Consider the following 15,765-nt stretch of genomic DNA (forward strand, 5'->3'; position numbering starts at 1 on the left):
ACTCAGAAAAGATTTACGGCCTTGAGGGTTGTTTAATTCTTTTATCTGTGCTGCTATTAGGCAGTTTATTCACTTAAATACTATGGCTTCAGCTTTTTCTGTTTAGGCCCGTCGGGCTCTGGCTGAAGTCATGGTCTGCGGATAGATGACTTCTAAGTTTAGACTTCTTCCCTCCCTTTAAGGGAATGAATTTGTCTGGTCCAGGCCTGGACTCAAATTAGCTCCACGGTCACACGTAAGGGTGCCCTCCTACCGCAAGAGCATATGAACTAATCTAAGGGACAATTTTTGTTCTTTACGTTCTGATAAAGCTTATGTCAGCCGTCCGATAAGCCAGAGCAAACCAAGAGCTCTTGGAAGCCGGCTCAGTCCTGGAATAAATCCAAGCAGAGCAAGAAGCCCACCGAGTCTACATCGGCATGAATGGGCGGTCCCCGGTCCTCATCTGGATCGTGTAGGGGGCAGTATGTCGCTCCTTTCAGTCACCTCGTTTGAGAGGGGCAATTCATGACCACAATAGATCTGAAGGATACTCCTTTCTCATACCAATCCTCGAGGACCACTTCCGGTTTATTGCCCTGTTTGGTCTAGCTAAATACATTTTTCAAAGAGTGGACCATTCTGAATATCTCCTCTGTCTTCTTCGATCCCATGGATGGCAGATAATCTAGAGAGAGTTCTCTTGTACCGGGGTACAATTCTAGGGTACTATAATAGTCTCCATAGACATAAGAATATTTCTAACAGACCAGAGACGTTGCAAGCTGACCAAGGTCTCTTTGTTCATCAATGTCTAAATTCTCTGAGGCTGACTGCGTGGAGATTGAACCTTCTAGCCAAGAGAGGGTTTTCTGAGAGAGTTATTTTTAATCTCATTCAAGCTTGTAAGCTGGTTACTCATCGCATCTATAATAAGGTTTGGAGGACCTATGTATTCTGTTCTCCAGGATGAACTGGAGAAGGGCTTTTCTACAAGTCGCCTGAAGGGACGGTTTTCGGCCCTGTCTGTGTTACTGCACAAGAGGTTTGCAGAGCTTCCAGATGTGCAGCCATTTGTTAAGGTTCTGCTGGGATCAGACCTGTGTTTAGATCTAAGGCTCCTCCTTGGAGTTTAAATCTTGTCCTTAAGGTTTTGCAATGGGCTCCGTTGGAGCTTATGCATGAAGTAGACATTTAATTGTTGTCTTGAACAGTTCCTTACTCTGTGCCCAGAAGCAATTGCCAGTAGAATCTGTAATTGCTGCCTTGCAATGCGTCCCTCCTTATCTGGCTTTTCATGCCGATAAGGCTGTTCTTTGAACCAAGTTAGGTTTTCTACCTATGGTTGGGTCAATTCGCAACATCAAGAGATTGTGGTTCCTTTCTTATATCCTAATCCTTCTTCGTCGAAGGAATGTTTATAACGTATTTCTGGATGTGGTTTGTGCCTTGAAGTTCTATCTTCGGGCCACAAAGGAATTTAGACAAACCTCTTTCTCTGTTTGTTCTCTTTTCCCGGGAAGCGTAGGAGTCAGAGGGCCTCTTTGACTTCCTTATCTTTTTGTCTGAGGAGTGTCATCTGTTTAGCCGCCTCTGAGGATTACGGCTCATTCTACGAGAGCAGTGGTTTCCTCTTGGGCTTCAAAAATGAGGCCTTTATGGATCAGATTTGTAAGGTGGCTACCTGGTTCTCCTTACATACTTTTCCCAAAATTTTACAAGTTTGATGTTTTTGCTTCTGCTGAAGCAGCCTTCGGGAGAGAGGTTTTGCAGGCTGTGGTGCCTTCAGAGTAGGGTCCACCTCCCTTTTTTCCCTCCCGTTGGCATTCTGTGTACGCTAGAGCTTGGGTATATGTTTCCCACAAGTAAGGAATGCAGCTGTGGACTCTTCCCATATTAAGATGGAAAACAAACATAAATTATGCTTACCTGATAATTTCATTTCCATCTGTATGGGAAGAGTCCACAGCTCCCGCCCGTGTTCTCCGATGGGCGGCCCTTAATTTGAATTTTTTTTTCTTCTGGCACCTTTTTCACCCTGATATTTCTCCTACTGTTCCTTGTTCCCAGGCAGAATGACTGGGGTTATGAGGAAGTGGGGGAGGTATTTAAGCCTTTGGCTGGGGTGTCTTTGCCTCCTCCTGGTGGCCAGGTTCAGTATTTCCCACAAGCAAGGAATGCAGCTGTTGACTCTTCCCATACAGATGGAAATGAAATTATCAGGTTAGCATAATTTATGTTTTTATTCATAAATCCGGATCGATCAGTTCATTTGAGGTGGAAACTATTCAGATATTTATTGCACTAATGCACATGAACTAGTCAGTCTATTATAGATTTGAAGCCTCGGTTCTTGTCTTTTGAGAAAGCCTATTTCTATTTACTGATATTTTCAGTGGGAAAAGGACTAAAGGCGGACTCTTCTTTTACTTCCAAATTATCCAGAATTTTATTTATTCATTCATTTTATTTCTTTGCAGCAATCTTAGACTATGTTTGCATATTTAAATCTCTTCTTGCATTTTCTGTGGATTTGTTTTCTACCCAGTTGCTTTTTGTGCTTCATTTCTACCCATTGGTTAATTGGCTTCTACACAGATGCAAAAAATTTTTTCATTTATCATGTTTTGTGAATTAATGTGTTTTTTTTGTTTGTTTTTTCCCAGGACCATGGTTCTTTGGTGAGATAATAGATGGCCATATGGGAGCATGTTTTGCATTTGGGGTTGTTGTTGGAGGCCATTACCTTCAAGGGAGTCTAACATACATGGTTGGAATAACACAGGTAAGCAGACTGGTCTATGCCTAGCATAGAAGTTAATTGCCCTATGTACATGTCATACCTGTATAGTTTTTTCTCACTCATGCACTAGCTTTAAGCAAATGGCTATAATGTATTGACTTTAATGTAAAAGTCCTGCCTGCACAGAATTGTCTTCCTCATCTTATTGTGCATAAAACAAAAAGAGTTGGTTTCTGGTTCGGCCCAAATTCCCTTGTTTTTTTGGTTTCAAAATGAGAGGGGACAAGAGTTCTCTCTCTATTATTTATATCCCAGTATTTGTACGGAATGACTTTATCATGCAGTATATGATGATGTTGCAAGCAATGAGAAAGTGTCCAGATGCTGAGGACAATGCAGCTTTTTCATTGCTTGCAAAGCTACATTTAGGCGTATACAATCTTCATTTGAAAGGGGGATTACCGCTCCCCATTTATGTCACCCTCATCTTCCGTTCTCAGAATAAATGTCACTTCACCTCTCTGTCTGCAGCTGGGGCAGGGTGGAATAGTCGATTTCTTTTTTATCTGCTTGAGAGGTAAAGGGAAGCTTATGTTTAACTCATATTATATATTGCAGCTCTATATAGTGAGGTAGATGAAACCCTTTCTTATACTTAAACTTGTCTGTTGCTCTAATTTTGTGTTGTGTTGTGTTTTTTTTTTTGCTATAATGTTGTACTGCAGATAACACCCATATTAGTTTTTGTATTGCCAATTGTCTCTCATACTAACCTAGACTTCAATATAACAACTTAGCTGTTGGGCAAAAGTAAAGGCAAATAGAGAAAAGACAATTGCACTAGGCAGTATTTTGGGGGTAAAATTGGCGGGAGTGGGGTGTTTACATTGTGGTCTATGGGAACTGTGTGTTCCCAGTAAATGTACCTGTATATGCTTAAATACATATATTTCTTTCCTATGACATGGTGAGGTTACAACGTCATTCCAATTACTAGTGGGATATTCTACTCCTGGCCAGTAGGAGGAGGCAAAGAGCACCCCAGCAAAGCTGTTAAGTGTAACACCCAGTCATTCTCTTTGCCTCTGTCAATGGAGGTTGTGCGCAGTTGGTGTCTGAAGATTTAATCCTTTTATGGGTACTTTTCTCTGCTAGCAAGGATTGGGGTCTTGATGTGTCCATGTCAATCTCTTAAATAAGAGTAGTGGTGGCTTTTAGCAGTTAAAAGGCGGCGAGGAAGTGTTTGCTTTACTTTTAACATTTTTCTACCCCTTTGTGGAAAGCCAGAGTTAGTTGCTCTGTTCTTTCTTTTTCCTACAGGTCCATGGTAGGGAGCGTAGTGCCTGCCACATCTTGAGGATCAGCATCATGAATGCAATGGGATCTAAGGTAAGTGCCTTTGCCTTTCTAGGTACAGGAGGACTGCAGCACTTAAGAGGTTAAGCTTCTTTTACAGATCCATTCTGGGACTTTATAATCCTTATAATGAAGGATTCATACACAATTTTTTATTTTCACAGTATGTCACTTACCGTATGACAGGCTAAGGGAAAGAGGCTAAATAAGGGCTTATTTATTAATTTTATTATATGATGGGTATTTGAAATCATTCATGAAACTTCTTAACTGTAAGAAGTGAAACTGGGAAGCTTTTTTTAAACTGTTTGGTTTTCGCACACTTTTCTCTTTCTGAAGTATTGCACAGTTTTTATTGGGCCCGCTCACGTGACCCGTACTTCTGGTTATATGGAGAGGGGCTGTGGAGATTGATAGCGATCTTTTTATTCTATCAGACCTACATAGTAGTTTGTTATCCTAGCGGTTTCTCAATTTAGCCAAGTAACCTTTCTCTTGTAAGGTGTATCCAGTCCACGGATCATCCATTACTTGTGGGATATTCTCATTCCCAACAGGAAGTTGCAAGAGGACACCCACAGCAGAGCTGTAATATAGCTCCTCCCCTAACTGTCATAGCTAGTCATTCTCTTGCAACTCTCAACAAGCTAGGACGTTGTAGGAGAGAGTGGTTAAATATAGCTAGTTTATTTTCTTCAATCAAAAGTTTATTTTTAAATAGTACCGGAATTGTGCTATTTTATCTCAGGCAGTAAATAGAAGAAGAATCTGCCTGAGGTTTCTATGATCTTAGCAGGTTGTAACTAAGATCCATTGCTGTTCTCACATATGTCTGAGGGGATTACACAGATGAGGTAAAACTTCAGCGAGAGAATGGCGTGCAGTTTATTCTGCTATCAGGTATGTGCAGTTATAATTTTTTCTAGAGATGGAAAACACTAGAAAATGCTGCTGATACTGGATTAATGTAAGTTAAGCCTGAATACAGTGATTTAATAACGACTGGTATCATGCTTACTCCCAGGGGTAATACCCTTATGATATTGCAATATAAAACGTTTGCTGGCATGTTTAATCGTTTTTATATATGCTTTGGTGATAAAACTTTATTGGGGCCTAGTTTTTTCCACATGGCTGGCTTAAATTTTGACTAGAAACAGTTTCCTGAGGCTTTCCACTGTTGTAATATAAAAGTTACAGTTGGTGCAGTTAAAATTACAAACGGTGACATCCAGCTTCCCTCAAAGGCCCTCTGAATGCTATAGGACATCTCTAAAGGGCCCAAAGGCTTTCCAAAGTCGTTTATTGGGGAAGGTAGGGCCACAGCTTGCTGTGGCAGTTGGTTGTGACTGTTAAAAAACGTCTATTTCGTTTTTTGTATCTGTTTTTTGAACTAAGGGGTTAATCATCCATTTGCAAGTGGGTGCAATGCTCTGTTAGCCTATTATACACACTGTAAAAATTTTGTTTGATTTACTGCATTTTTTCACTGTTTTTCAAATTCTGACAAAATTTGTTTCACTTAAAGGCACAGTACCGTTTTTTATATTTGCTTGTTAACTTGATTTAAAGTGTTTTCCAAGCTTGCTAGTCTCATTGCTAGTCTGTATAAACATGTCTGACATAGAAGAAACTCCTTGTTTATTATGTTTAAAAGCCATGGTGGAACCCCCTCTTAGAATGTGTACCAAATGTACTGATTTCATTTTATGCAATAAAGATCATTTTCTGTCTTTAAAATTTTTTATCACCAGAGGAATCTGACGAGGGGGAAGTTATGCCGACTAACTTTCCCCACGTGTCAGACCCTTTGACTCCCGCTTAAGGGACTCACGCTCAAATGGCGCCAAGTACATCTAGGGCGCCCATAGCGTTTACTTTACAAGATATGGCGGCAGTCATGGATAATACACTGTCAGCGATATTAGCCAGACTACCTGAACTTAAAGGTAAGCGAGATAGCTCTGGAGTGAGACAAAATGCAGAGCATACTGACGCTTTAAGAACCATGTCTGATACTGCCTCACAATATGCAGAAGCTGAGGAAAGAGAGCTTCAGTCAGTGGGTGATGTTAATGACTCAGGAAAGATACCTGATTCTAATATTTCTACATTTAAATTTAAGCTTGAACACCTCCGCGTGTTGCTTAGGGAGGTTTTAGCTGCTCTGAATGACTGTGATACCATTGCAGTGCCAGAGAAATTGTGTAGACTGGATAAATACTTTGCAGTGCCGGTGTGTACTGATGTTTTTCCAAATACCTAAAAAGGTTTACAGAAATTATTAATAAGGAATGGGATAGACCAGGTGTGCCGTTCTCTTCCCCTCCTATTTTTAGATGTTTCCAATAGATACCACCACACTGGACTTATGGCAGACAGTCCCTAAGGTGGAGGGAGCAGTTTCTACTCTAGTAAAGCGTACTACTATCCCTGTCGAGGACAGTTGTGCTTTTTTTTTTTTAGATCCAATGGATAAAAAATTAGAGGTTACCTTAAGAAAATATTTATTCAGCAAGGTTTTATCCTACAGCCCCTTGCATGCATTGCCCCTGTCACTGCTGCTGCGGCGTATTGGTTTGAGTCTCTGGAAGAGGCTTTACAGGTAGCGACTTCATTGGATGACATACTTGGCAAACTTAGAGCACTTAAGCTAGCCAATTCTTTTATTCTGCTGCCATTGTTCATTTGACTAAACTTACGGCTAAGAATTCTGGTTTTGCTATACAGGCGCGCAGAGCGCTATGGCTTAGATCATGGTCAGCTGACGTGACTTCAAAATCTAAGCTACTTAACATTCCCTTCAAGGGGCAGACCCTATTCGGGCCTGGTTTGAAGGAGATTATTGCTGATATTACTGGAGGAAAAGGTCATGCCCTTCCTCAGGACAGGTCCAAATCTAGGGCCAAACAGTCTAATTTCTTTCATGTAATTAGCAAGAGTCCATGAGCTAGTGACGTATGGGATATACATTCCTACCAGGAGGGGCAAAGTTTCCCAAACCTTAAAATGCCTATAAATACACCCCTCACCACACCCACAATTCAGTTTTACAAACTTTGCCTCCGATGGAGGTGGTGAAGTAAGTTTGTGCTAGATTCTACGTTGATATGCGCTCCGCAGCAAGTTGGAGCCCGGTTTTCCTCTCAGCGTGCAGTGAATGTCAGAGGGATGTGAGGAGAGTATTGCCTATTTGAATGCAGTGATCTCCTTCTACGGGGTCTATTTCATAGGTTCTCTGTTATCGGTCGTAGAGATTCATCTCTTACCTCCCTTTTCAGATCGACGATATACTCTTATATATACCATTACCTCTGCTGATTCTCGTTTCAGTACTGGTTTGGCTTTCTACAAACATGTAGATGAGTGTCCTGGGGTAAGTAAATCTTATTTTCTGTGACACTCTAAGCTATGGTTGGGCACTTTGTTTATAAAGTTCTAAATATATGTATTCAAACATTTATTTGCCTTGACTCAGAATGTTCAACTTTCCTTATTTTTCAGACAGTCAGTTTCATATTTGGGATAATGCATTTGATTTAATCTTTTTTTCTTACCTTCAAAAAATTTGACACTTTTTCCCTGTGGGCTGTTAGGCTCGCGGGGGCTGAAAATGCTTCATTTTATTGCGTCATTCTTGGCGCGGACTTTTTTGGCGCAAAAATTCTTTTCCGTTTCCGGCGTCATACGTGTCGCCGGAAGTTGCGTCATTTTTTGACGTTATTTTGCGCCAAAAATGTCGGCGTTCCGGATGTGGCGTCATTTTTGGCGCCAAAAGCATTTAGGCGCCAAATAATGTGGGCGTCTTATTTGGCGCTAAAAAATAAGGGCGTCGCTTTTGTCTCCACATTATTTAAGTCTTATTTTTTTCATTGCTTCTGGTTGCTAGAAGCTTGTTCTTTGGCATTTTTTCCCATTCCTGAAACTGTCATTTAAGGAATTTGTTAAATTTTGCTTTATATGTTGTTTTTTCTCTTACATATTGCAAGATGTCTCACGTTGCATCTGAGTCAGAAGATACTACAGGAAAATCGCTGTCTAGTGCTGGAGCTACCAAGCTAAGTGTATCTGCTATAATTTTTGGTATCTGTTTCTCCAGCTGTTGTTTGTATTGCATGTCATGACAAACTTATTAATGCAGATAAAATTTCCTTTAGTACTGTTACATTACCTGTTGCTGTTCCGTCAACATCTAATTTTCAGAGTGTTCCTGATAAACATCAGAGTTTTTATTTTTTAAATCCATTAAGAAGGCTATGTCTGTTATTTCTCCTTCTAGTTTACATAAAAGTCTTTTAAAACTTCTCTTTTTTCAGATGAATTTTTAAATGAACATCATCATTCTGATACTGATAATGGTTCTTCTGGTTCAGAGGTTTCTGTCTCAGAGGTTGATGCTGATAAATCTTTGTATTTGTTCAAGATGGAATTTATTCGTTCTTTATTTAAAGAAGTATTAATTGCATTAGAAATAGAGGATTCTGGTCCTCTTGATACTAAATCTAAACGTTTAAATAAGGTTTTTAAATCTTCTGTAGTTATTCCAGAAGTGTTTAATCTCCCTGATGCTATTTCTGAAGTAATTTCCAGGGAATGGAATAATTTGGGTAATTCTTTTACTCCTTCTAAACGTTTAAGCAATTATATCCTGTGCCATCTGACAGATTAGAGTTTTTTTTGGGGGACAAAATCCCTAAGGTTATGGGGCTGTCTCTAATCCTGCTAAATGTGCTACTATTCCTATGGCAGATAGTACTTCATTTAAGGATCCTTTAGATAGGAAAATTGAATCTTTTCTAAGAAAAGCTTACTTATGTTCAGGTAATCTTCTTAGACCTGCAATATTTTTAGCGGATGTTGCTGCAGCCTCAACTTTTTGGTTAGAAGCTTTAGCGCAACAAGTAACAGATCATAATTTTATAGCATTATTATTATTCTATAACATGCTAATAATTTTATTGGTGATACCATCTTTTGATATCATTAGAGTTGATGTCAGGTATATGTCTCTAGCTATTTTAGCTAGAAAAGCTTTATGGATTAAACTTGGAATGCTGATATGTCTTCTAAGTCACCTTTGCTTTCCCTTTCTTTCCAGGGTAATAAATTATTATCTCTGTTTCTGGAAGGAAGGGAACTTTTTTACCAAAGGATAAAAAATCTAAGGTAAATTTAGGTCTGATAATCATTTTCGTTCCTTTCCTCATAATAAGGAACAAAAGCCTGATCCTTCATCCTCAGGAAAGGTATCAGTTTGGAAACTATTTCCAGTTTGGAATATATCCAAGCCTTATAGAAAACCTATAGCCAGCTCCTAAGTACCCATGAAGGTGCGGACCTTATTCCAGCTCAGCTGGTATGGGGCAGATTTCGTTTTCTTCAAAGATATTTGGATCAATTCCGTTCTCAATCTCTGGTTTCAGAACATTGTTTCAGAAAGGTACAGAATTGGCTTCAGTTAAGGCCTCCTGCTAAGAGATTTTTTTCTTTCCCGTGTCCCAGTTAACACAGCATAGGCTCAGCATTTCTGAAATGTGTTTCAGATCTAGAGTTGGCTGGAGTAATTATGCCAGTTCCAGTTCTGGAACAGGGGCTGGGGTTTTATTTTATCTCTTCATTGTACCAAAGAAGGTCAATTCCTTCAGACCAGTTCCGGATCTATCAATATTGAATCGTTATGTAAGGATACCAACATTCAAGATGGTTACTGTAGGACTATCCTGCCTTTTGTTTAGCAAGGGCATTATATGTCTACAATAGATTTACAGGATGTGTATCTGCATATTCCGATTCATCCAGATCACTTTTAGTGTCTGAGATTCTCTTTTTAGACAAGCATTACCAGTTTTGTGGCTCTATCTTTTGGCCTAGCCTCAGTTCCAAGAATTTTTTTGGTTCTCGGTGCCCTTCTTTCTGTAATCAGAGAACAGGGTTTTGGTATTTCCTTATTGGACGATATCTGGGTACTTGCTCAGTCTTCTCATTTTCGAAGAATCTCATACGAATCGACTTGTGTTGTTTCTTCAAGTTCATGGTTGGAGGATCAATTTACCAATCAGTTCATTGATTCCTCAGACAAGGGTAACCTTTTTAGGTTTCTAGATAGATTCAGTGTCTATGACTCTGTCCTTGTCAGACAAGAGAAGTTTAACATTGATATCAGCTTGTCAAAACCTTCAGTCACAATCATTCCCTTTGGTAGCCTTATGCATGGAAATTTTAGGTCTTAGGACTGCCGCATCAGATGCGATCTCCTTTGCTCATTTTCACATGCAACCTCTTCAGCTCTGTATGCTGAACCAATGGTGCAGGGATTTCTCAAAGATATCTCAATTAATATCTTTAAACCGATTATACGACACTCTCTGACATGGTGGACAGATCACCATCGTTTAGTTCAGGGGGCTTCTTGTTCTTCCGACCTGGACTATAATCTCAACAGATGCAAGTCTTACAGGTTGGGGAGCTGTGTGGGGGTATCTGACGGCACAAGGGGTTTGGGAATCTCAGGAGGTGAGATTTCCGATCAATATTTTGGAACTCCGTGCAATTTTCAGAGCTCTTCAGTCTTGGCCTCTTCTGAAGAGAGAGTTGTTCATTTGTTTTCAGATAGACAATGTCACAACTGTGGCATACATCAATCATCAAGGAGGGACTCACAGTCCTCTGGCTATGAAAGAAGTATCTCGAATTTTGGTTTGGGCGGAATCCAGCTCCTGTCTAATCTCTGCGGTTCATATCCCAGGTTTGGACAATTGGAAAGCGGATTATCTCAGTCGCCAAACGTTGCACCTGGGCGAATGGTCTTCACCCAGAGGTATTTCCTCAGATTGTTCAAATGTGGGAACTCCCAGAAATAGATCCGATGGCTTCTCATCTAAACAAGAAACTTCCCTGGTATCTGTCCGGATACCGGGATCCTCGGGCGGAGGCAGTGGATGCATTATCTCTTCCTTACAAGTGTCATCCTGCCTATATCTTTCCGCCTCTAGTTCTTCTTCCAAGGGTATTCTCCAATATTCTAAAGGAATGCTCGTTTGTCCTGCTGGTAGCTCCAGCATGGCCTCAGAAGGTTTTGGTATGCGGATCTTGTCCGGATGGCCTCTTGCCGGCTGTGGACTCTTCCGTTAAGACCAGTCTTTCTGTCTCAAGGTTCTTTTTTCCATCAGGATCTCAAAACCTTAGTTTTAAGGTGTGGAGTTTGAACGCTCTATTCTTGGTCAAAGAGGTTTCTCTGACCCTGTGATTGATACTAGGTGACAGGCTCGTAAATCTGTATCTAGAGAGATATATTATAGAGTCTGGAAGACTTATATTTCTTCAGGATGGTTTAGATAAAGGTTTGTCCGCAAGTTTCTTGTAAGACAAATCTCTGTTCTTTCTGTTCTTTTTCACAGAAGGATTGCTAATCTTCCTGATATTCATTGTTTTGTACAACCTTTGGTTCGTATAAAACTTGTCATTAAGTCAATTTCTCCTCCTTGGAGTTTGAATTTGGTTCTGGGGGCTCTTCAAGCTCCTCCTTTTGAACCCATGCATTCTTTGGTCGTTATATAACTTTCTTGGAAAGTTTTGTTTCTTTTGGCCATCTCTTCTGCCAGAAGAGTCTCTGAATTATCTACTCTTTTTTTGTGAGTCTCCTTTTCTGATTTTGCATCAGGATAAGGCGGTGCTGCGAACTTCTTTTGAATTTTTACCTAAAGTTGTGAATTCCAACAACATTAGTAGAGAAATTGTGGTTCCTTCATTATGTCCTAATCCTATGAATTCTAAGGAGAAATCATTGCATTCTTTGGATGCTGTTAGAGCTTTGTAATATGTTGAAGCTACTAAGTCTTTCCGAAAGACTTCTAGTCTATTTGTCATCTTTTCCGGTTCTAGAAAAGACCAGAAAGCTTCTGCCATTTCTTTGGCATCTTGGTTGAAATCTTTATTTAATCATGCCTATGTTGAGTCGGGTAACACTCCGCCTCAAAGGATTACAGCTCATTCTACTAGGTCAGTTTCTACTTCCTGGGCGTTTAAGAATGAAGCTTCGGTTGATCAGATTTGCAAAACAGCAACTTGGTCCTCTTTGCATACTTTTACTAAATTCTACCATTTTGATGTGTTTTCTTCTTCTGAAGCAGTTTTTGGTAGAAACGTACTTCAGGCAGTGGTTTCAGTTTGAATCTTCTGCTTATGTTTTTTCATTAAATTTTATTCTGGGTGTGGATTATTTTCAGCAGGAATTGGCTGTCTTTATTTTATCCCTCCCTCTCTAGTGACTCTTGTGTGGAAAGATCCACATCTTGGGTAATCATTATCCCATACGTCACTAGCTCATGGACTCTTGCTAATTACATGAAAGAAAACATAATTTATGTAAGAACTTACCTGATAAATTCATTTCTTTCATATTAGCAAGAGTCCATGAGGCCCTCCCTTTTTTGTGGTGGTTTTGATTTTTTTGTATAAAGCACAATTATTCCAATTCCTTATTTTCTATGCTTTCGCACTTTTTTTCTTATCACCCCACTTCTTGGCTATTCGTTAAACTGAATTGTGGGTGTGGTGAGGGGTGTATTTATAGGCATTTTAAGGTTTGGGAAACTTTGCCCCTCCTGGTAGGAATGTATATCCCATACGTCACTAGCTCATGGACTCTTGCTAATATGAAAGAAATGAATTTATCAGGTAAGTTCTTACATAAATTATGTTTTTCGTGCCTTTCGAAACTTCAAGGCAGGTGCGGCATCAACTTCCTCTAATGCTAAACAAGAGGGAACTTTTGCTCAATCCAAGACGGTCTGGAGACCAATCCAGACCTGGAAAAAAAGTAAGCAGGCCAAAAAGCCTGCTGCTGCCTCTAAGACGGTCCCCTATCCGGTAACGGATCTAGTAGGGGGCAGACTTTCACTCTTCGCCCGGGCGTGGGCAAGAGATGTTCAGGATCCCTGGGCGTTGGAAATTATATCCCAGGAATATCTCCTGGACTTCAAAGCTTCCCCCCCAAAAGGGAGATTTCACCTTTCACAATTATCTGCAAACCAGATAAAGAGAGAGAGGCATTCTTACACTGTGTACGAGACCTCCTAGTTATGGGAGTGATCCATCCAGTTCCAAAGGAGGAACAGGGACAGGGTTTTTACTCAAATCTGTCTGTGGTTCCCAAAAAAGAGGGAACCTTCAGACCAATTTTGGATCTCAAGATCTTAAACAAATTCCTCAAAGTTCCATCATTCAAGATGGAAACTATTCGTACCATCCTACCAATGATCCAGGAGGGTCAATATATGACTACAGTGGATCTAAAGGATGCTTATCTTCACATTCTGATACACAAAGATCATCATCGGTTTCTCAGGTTTGCCTTTCTAGACAGGCATTACCAGTTTGTAGCTCTTCCCTTTGGATTAGCTACAGCCCCAAGAATCTTTACAAAGGTTCTAGGGTCGCTTCTGGCGGTCCTAAGGCCGCGGGGCATAGCAGTAGCCCCTTATTTAGACGACATCCTGATACAGGCGTCAAACTTCCAAATTGCCAAGTCTCATACTGACGTAGTACTGGCATTTCTGAGGTTGCATGGGTGGAAAGTGAACGAGGAAAAGAGTTCTCTATCCCCACTCACAAGAGTTTCCTTTCTAGGGACTCTGATAGATTCTGTAGAAATGAAAATTTACCTGACGGAGTCCAGGTTATCAAAGCTTCTAAATTCCTGCCGGGTTCTTCATTCCATTCCACGCCCTTCGGTGGCTCAGTGTATGGAAGTAATCCGCTTAATGGTAGCGGCAATGGACATAGTGCCGTTTGCACGCTTACATCTCAGACCGCTGCAACTATGCATGCTCAGTCAGTGGAACGGGGATTACACAGATTTGTCCCCTCAACTGAATCTGGACCAAGAGACCAGGGATTCTCTTCTCTGGTAGCTATCTCGGGTCCATCTGTCCAAAGGTATGACCTTTCGCAGGCCAGATTGGACAATTGTAACAACAGATGCCAGCCTTCTAGGTTGGGGTGCAGTCTGGAATTCCCTGAAGGCTCAGGGATCGTGGACTCAGGAGGAGTCTCTCCTTCCAATAAATATTCTGGAACTAAGAGTGATATTCAATGCTCTTCAGGCTTGGCCTTAGTTAGCAACTCTGAGGTACATCAGATTTCAGTCGGACAACATCACGACTGTAGCTTACATCAACCATCAAGGGGGAACGAGAAGTTCCCTAGCTATGTTAGAAGTTTCAAAAATAATTCGCTGGGCAGAGATTCACTCTTGCCACCTATCAGCTATCCATATCCCAGGTGTAATGAACTGGGAGGCGGATTTTCTAAGTCGTCAGACTTTTCATCCGGGAGAGTGGGAACTCCATCCGGAGGTTTTTGCACAACTGATTCATCGTTGGGGCAAACCAGAACTGGATCTCATGGCATCTCGCCAGAACACCAAGCTTCTGTGTTATGGATCCAGGTCCAGGGATCCCAAGGCAACACTGATAGATGCTCTAGCAGCGCCCTGGTCTTTCAACCTGGCTTATGTGTTTCCACCGTTTCCTCTGCTCCCTCGACTGATTGCCAAGATCAAGCAGGAGAGAGCATCGGTGATTCTGATAGCACCTGCGTGGCTACGCAGGACCTGGTATGCAGATCTAGTGGACATGTCATCCTTTCCACCGTGGTCTCTGCCTCTGAAACAGGACCTTCTACTTCAGTGTCCTTTCAACCATCCAAATCTAATTTCTCTGAGACTGACTGCCTGGAGATTGAACGCTTGATTTTATCAAAGAGTGGCTTCTCCGAGTCAGTTATTGATACCTTAATACAGGCACGAAAGCCTGTCACCAGGATAATTTAACATAGGATATGGCATAAATATCTTTATTGGCGTGAATCCAAGGGTTACTCATGGAGTAAGGTCAGGATTCCCAGGATATTATCTTTTCTCCAAGAAGGTTTGGAAAAAGGATTGTCAGCTAGTTCCTTAAAGGGACAGATTTCTGCTCTGTCTATTCTTTTGCACAAGCGTCTGGCAGATGTTCCAGACGTTCAGGCATTTTGTCAGGCTTTAGTTAGAATCAAGCCTGTGTTTAAACCTGTTGCTCCACCATGGAGCTTAAATTTGGTTCTTAAGGTTCTTCAAGGAGTTACGTTTGAACCTCTTCATTCCATAGATATCAAACTTTTATCTTGGAAAGTTCTGTTTTTGGTAGCTATTTCCTCGGCTCATAGAGTCTCTGAGCTATCTGCCTTATAATGTGATTCTCCTTATCTGATTTTTCATACGGATAAGGTAGTCCTGCATACCAAACCTGGGTTCTTACCTAAGAAGAAGGAACGTCTATTACACAATCTGGACGTGGTCCGTGCTTTAAAGTTTTACTTACAAGCTACTAAAGTTTTTCGTCAAACATCTGCTTTGTTTGTTGTCTACTCTGGACAGAGGAGAGGTCAAAAGGCTTCGGCAACCTCTCTTTCTTTTTGGCTAAGAAGCATAATCCGCTTAGCCTATGAGACTGCTGGACAGCAGCCTCCTGAAAGGATTACAGCTCATTCCACTAGAGCTGTGGCTTTCCACTTGGGCCTTTAAAAATGAGGCTTCTGTTGAACAGATTTGCAAGGCGGCGACTTGGTCTTCACTTCATACTTTTTCAAAATTTTACAAATTTGATACTTTTGCTTCTTTGGAGGCTATATTTGGGGGAGAGGTTTTA

General features: G+C 40.9%; 1 protein-coding gene across 1 annotated transcript in view; it reads left to right on the forward strand.

The window, feature by feature from the left end:
• The window catches only part of TMEM62 (transmembrane protein 62), a 154,496-nt gene that overhangs the window by 98,850 nt on the left and 39,881 nt on the right, over nucleotides 1-15,765 (forward strand). The window contains exon 13 of the mRNA XM_053697803.1: nucleotides 2,646-2,764. Within this exon, the coding sequence (XP_053553778.1) occupies nucleotides 2,646-2,764 (119 nt within the window). The remainder of the gene's footprint in view (nucleotides 1-2,645; nucleotides 2,765-15,765) is intronic.

The sequence above is a fragment of the Bombina bombina genome, chromosome 1 (genome assembly GCF_027579735.1).
Source record: "Bombina bombina isolate aBomBom1 chromosome 1, aBomBom1.pri, whole genome shotgun sequence".
In the NCBI taxonomy this organism is placed as follows: domain Eukaryota; kingdom Metazoa; phylum Chordata; class Amphibia; order Anura; family Bombinatoridae; genus Bombina; species Bombina bombina.